The 4,866-nt window shown below is 62.4% G+C and overlaps 1 protein-coding gene across 1 annotated transcript in view; it reads right to left on the bottom strand.

Moving 5' to 3' along the window:
* Nucleotides 1-200: 200 nt before the first annotated feature.
* SLC25A10 (solute carrier family 25 member 10) overlaps nucleotides 201-4,866 on the bottom strand; it is a 42,835-nt gene continuing 38,169 nt past the window's right edge. Inside the window, exon 11 of the mRNA XM_078880552.1 lies at nucleotides 201-3,081. Coding sequence (XP_078736678.1) covers nucleotides 2,983-3,081 — 99 coding nt within the window. The 3' untranslated portion in view covers nucleotides 201-2,982. The remainder of the gene's footprint in view (nucleotides 3,082-4,866) is intronic.

The following is a 4,866-nucleotide window of genomic DNA, read 5'->3' on the forward strand; positions in this document are numbered from 1 at the left end:
GGGGTGGGTGGGGTCAGTAGGGGTGGGTGGGGTCAGTAGGGGTGGGTGGGGTCAGTAGGGGTGGGTGGGGTCAGTAGGGGTGGGTGGGGTCAATAGGGGTGGGTGGGGTCAGTAGAGGTCGGCATAAAGCGGTTTCAGCACCACGACCAAAATCCCTCTGCGAGCATCCAACAATGCGGTCACAGATTCTTGTTGCTTTTTTATTTTCCAGATGTTTCCACTCGATATCAGTAGCAGCAGCAGGAGACATCATCACGCGCGACTGGCGAGCGCATGGCCTGCGAACCAGAACCCAGCGTCATTCCGCTCCCCGCGAAATTGAACTGTCAAGAGGAACCCGGCCACGGCGGGGGGGCGAGAAGCGGGTTTTTAAAAGTGTGAATCTCTCTCCCCTCGAGCAGTTCCGGCGATATCCAACACGTGCGTCGGGCCCGTTTCTCCAACCGGGGAGGAATGTGAGAGACGCGACGACACGGACGTGACAACTCTCGGCTCTACGGCTTTTTATTTACAATGCTCCGTCGGAAAGATTGTGTCCCCCCCCCGCCCGCCCCCCAGGCTCACGAGCGAGACGCACCACGTGGCTAAGCTGCCCTCGTGCATACCGATGCGCGCAACGCGCACACACGCGCACGCACAAGTAGTAATAACTCGCATCACCAAGGCGATTATTCAAGTATTGAAGAACGGATTCCAAGGGGGGCGGCGGTTGTGCGAGTGTGTGCGCGTTGTTCCGCCACGTTAAGCGTGTCAAGTGGAGTCGCCACTTGGGGTGGGCCCTCAAAGCAGCACCATCACCACCGCCGCCACCATCGCCATCACCATCGCCACCACCATCGCCACCACCGCCACCATCGCCACCGCCGCTCTGCCCTCTCGTTCGCTCAGAATAACCGCACTCGCCCACAGACCCACCCGCCCGTCCGCCCGCCCGCCCGCCGACCCGAGATGAAATGACCCACACCGTCAGTGGAACCCACTCCAAGGCAACGAGACGTAGCGGGAATTTGGACCAGGGGGACAGCGAGATGGGGAGACAGATGGGGAGACAGATGGGGAGACAGGGGGACAGGGAGACAGAGAGATGGGGAGACAGATGGGGAGACAGGAAGCCAGGGGGACAGGGAGACAGAGAGACGGGGAGACCGGGAGATGGGGAGACAGATGGGGAGACAGGGGGACAGGGAGACAGAGAGACGGGGAGACAGGGACAGAGGCAGGAGGCGTTGTGGCGGTACACGCTGCCATGTCGACATTGCCTGGAGGCTCTGCCAATCCCCGTCCTCTCCGAGTCACCGAGTCCCCACGACTCAAAGCGGTTGGCACGGACAACCCAACGGCAGTCACTGAGTCTACACCACACCCACCCAGGTCCCCTACGTGTGTAAAAAATAGGCATTATTCGATTCGTTAATTCGTATCAAGGTAATTAGTTGCGTTAAATTCTAATCTCCACCAGACTGGAAATTGCTACCCTCATCAGGAGTGGTGCCAATCCATGGCAGGTCTCCGTCGCTCACACGATCACTCATACAATCACACACGCACACGCACACACGCACACGCACACACGCACACGCGCACACGCACACACGCACACACGCACACACACGCACACACACACGCACACACACGCACACACGATCACACATACACACACACACACACGATCACACACGCACACACATCCGTTACTCCATCGCGTACACACCGCACAGCACACGCCATCCTAACACGAGCACACAGACCAGCGCGAACACACACCACCACCAACAACAACAACAAAACAACAACAACAAGCCACCATTGGCCACCAAGCGGCGGTGACGTCACCACGGCGCCTGTGCCAGGCCAGGTGCACTCCGAGGCCACGCGAAGTGTCGAAGGCTCGCTGCCGACAGACGGGATGTCACGGGGACAGACCCAGCAGGTGCCGTGGGGGTCGACTGAGATGATCACTGGTAGGTGCACCACCAGCTGTACCCCTGACTGGTCCGAGGCACAAACTTGCTGTGCTTTAGCCACCCGGCGCTCCGCTCGTTGTTGCGAGCGTCGCTCCTCCGTTTATTGGAGGGCGACTGCCTCCCATTGGTCAGTGGCATCCTTCACGAGCCTCCTCCTCCTCTCATACCATCACAGACTCTCACACAAAGACAAAGATCCCCTGTATAGCCTTAACCAGACTGTTGGGGTAAGTGCTGTTAGCAAACACCGGCACCACACCTGGCCATCTTCGTCTCCCCAGTAATCATCATGCGTACAAACCGTACCAGGTACCCATTTAAGGCTGAGTCGACCTAGAGGAGGCCCAGGACCAGTTCATGGATTTATCACCGACATTGCCTGAGCAGGAAACGATCCCGGGTCATCGGGTTCCCAGCGCAGTGCACTAACCACTACACCGCCACTCCTCCACACACAGACTCGCTCGCACGCACTCACACCTTCACACACTCTCTCACACACTCACACACTCACTCTCTCTTAGACACACACACACTCACTCTCTCTCACTCACTCTCTCACACACTCTCTCACACACTCTCTCACACACTCTCTCACACACTCTCTCACACACTCTCTCACACACTCTCTCTCTCACTCACACACTCACTCTCTCACACACTCACTCACACACTCACTCTCTCTCTCACTCACACACTCACTCTCTCTTAGACACACACACACTCTCTCTCACACACTCACTCTCTCACACACTCACTGACACACTCACTCTCTCTCTCACTCACACACTCACTCTCTCTCAGTCACTCTCTCTTAGACACACGCACACTCACTCTCGCTCACTCACTCTCACACACTCACTCTCACACACTCCACACTCTCACTCACTCACTCTCTCACACATACACGCCACACTCGCACTCACCCTCACACATACACTCCACACTCTCACTCACTCACTCTCTCACACATACACTCCACACTCGCACACTCCCTCACGCGAGCTCTGCGTGACGCTCACGCGAGCACGAGGCCGAAGTGCGACCGCAGCTGCTCCAGGAAGATGAAGGTGAGCACCGTCTGGGGGATGAGGCGGATCGCGGCAGGGACGAAGCCCTGCACGTGGAGACACGGAGACACGGGGACACGGGGACACGGCGAGTGAGGACACGGAGACACGGAGACACGGAGACACGGGGACACGGAGACACGGAGACACGGAGACACGGGGCGTGAGGACACGGGGACACGGAGACACAGAGACACGGAGACACGGGGACACGGCCGGTGAGGACACGGGGACACGGCGAGTGAGGACACGGAGACACGGGGACACGGAGACACGGGGACACGGGGACACGGGGCGTGAGGACACGGGGACACGGAGACACGGAGACACGGGGCGTGAGGACACGGGGACACGGAGACACGGGGACACGGGGACACGGGGACACGGAGACACGGAGACACGGCGCGTGAGGACACGGGGACACGGAGACACGGAGACACGGCGCGTGAGGACACGGGGACACGGAGACACGGGGACACGGCGCGTGAGGACACGGGGACACGGAGACACGGAGACACGGGGACACGGGGACACGGCTCGTGAGGACACGGGGACACGGGGACACGGGGACACGGCGCGTGAGGACACGGGGACACGGAGACACGGAGACACGGGGACACGGCTCGTGAGGACACGGGGACACGGGGACACGGGGATACGGGGACACGGCTCGTGAGGACACGGGGACACGGGGATACGGGGACATGGGGACACGGGGACACGGCTCGTGAGGACACGGGGACACGGGGACACGGGGACACGGAGACACGGAGACACGGGGACACGGAGACACGGGGACACGGCGCGTGAGGACACGGGGACACGGGGCCACGAGGACACGGGGACACGGGGACACGGCGCGTGAGGACACGGGGACACGGGGACACGGGGACACGGGGACACGGAGACACGGAGACACGGGGACACGGGGACACGGCGCGTGAGGACACGGGGACACGGGGCCACGAGGACACGGGGACACGGGGACACGGGGACACGGTGCGTGAGGACACGGAGACACGGGGACACGGCTCGTGAGGACACGGGGACACGGGGACACGGCGCGTGAGGACACGGGGACACGGGGACACGGGGACACGGGGACACGGAGACACGGAGACACGGGGACACGGCGCGTGAGGACACGGGGACACGGGGCCACGAGGACACGGGGACACGGGGACACGGGGACACGGCGCGTGAGGACACGGGGACACGGAGACACGGGGACACGGCTCGTGAGGACACGGGGACACGGGGACACGGAGACACGGAGACACGGAGACACGGAGACACGGGGACACGGGGACACGGCTCGTGAGGACACGGGGACACGGGGACACGGGGACACGGCTCGTGAGGACACAGGGACACGGGGACACGGGGACACGGGGACACGGAGACACGGAGACACGGAGACACGGGGACACGGGGACACGGCGCGTGAGGACACGGGGACACGGGGCCACGAGGACACAGAGACACGGGGACACGGCGCGTGAGGACACGGGGACACGGGGACACGGAGACACGGAGACACGGAGACACGGAGACACGGAGACACGGAGACACGGGGACACGGGGACACGGAGACACGGAGACACGGGGACACGGAGACACGGAGACACGGCGCGTGAGGACACGGGGACACGGAGACACGGGGACACGGGGACACGGAGACACGGAGACACGGGGACACGGGGACACGGGGACACGGAGACACGGCGCGTGAGGACACGGGGACACGGGGACACGGAGACACGGAGACACGGAGACACGGAGGCACGGCGCGTGAGGACACGGGGACACGGGGACACGGAGACACGGGGACA

Source organism: Lampetra fluviatilis, chromosome 58 (assembly GCF_964198595.1).
Source record: "Lampetra fluviatilis chromosome 58, kcLamFluv1.1, whole genome shotgun sequence".
Taxonomy (NCBI): Eukaryota; Metazoa; Chordata; class Hyperoartia; order Petromyzontiformes; family Petromyzontidae; genus Lampetra; species Lampetra fluviatilis.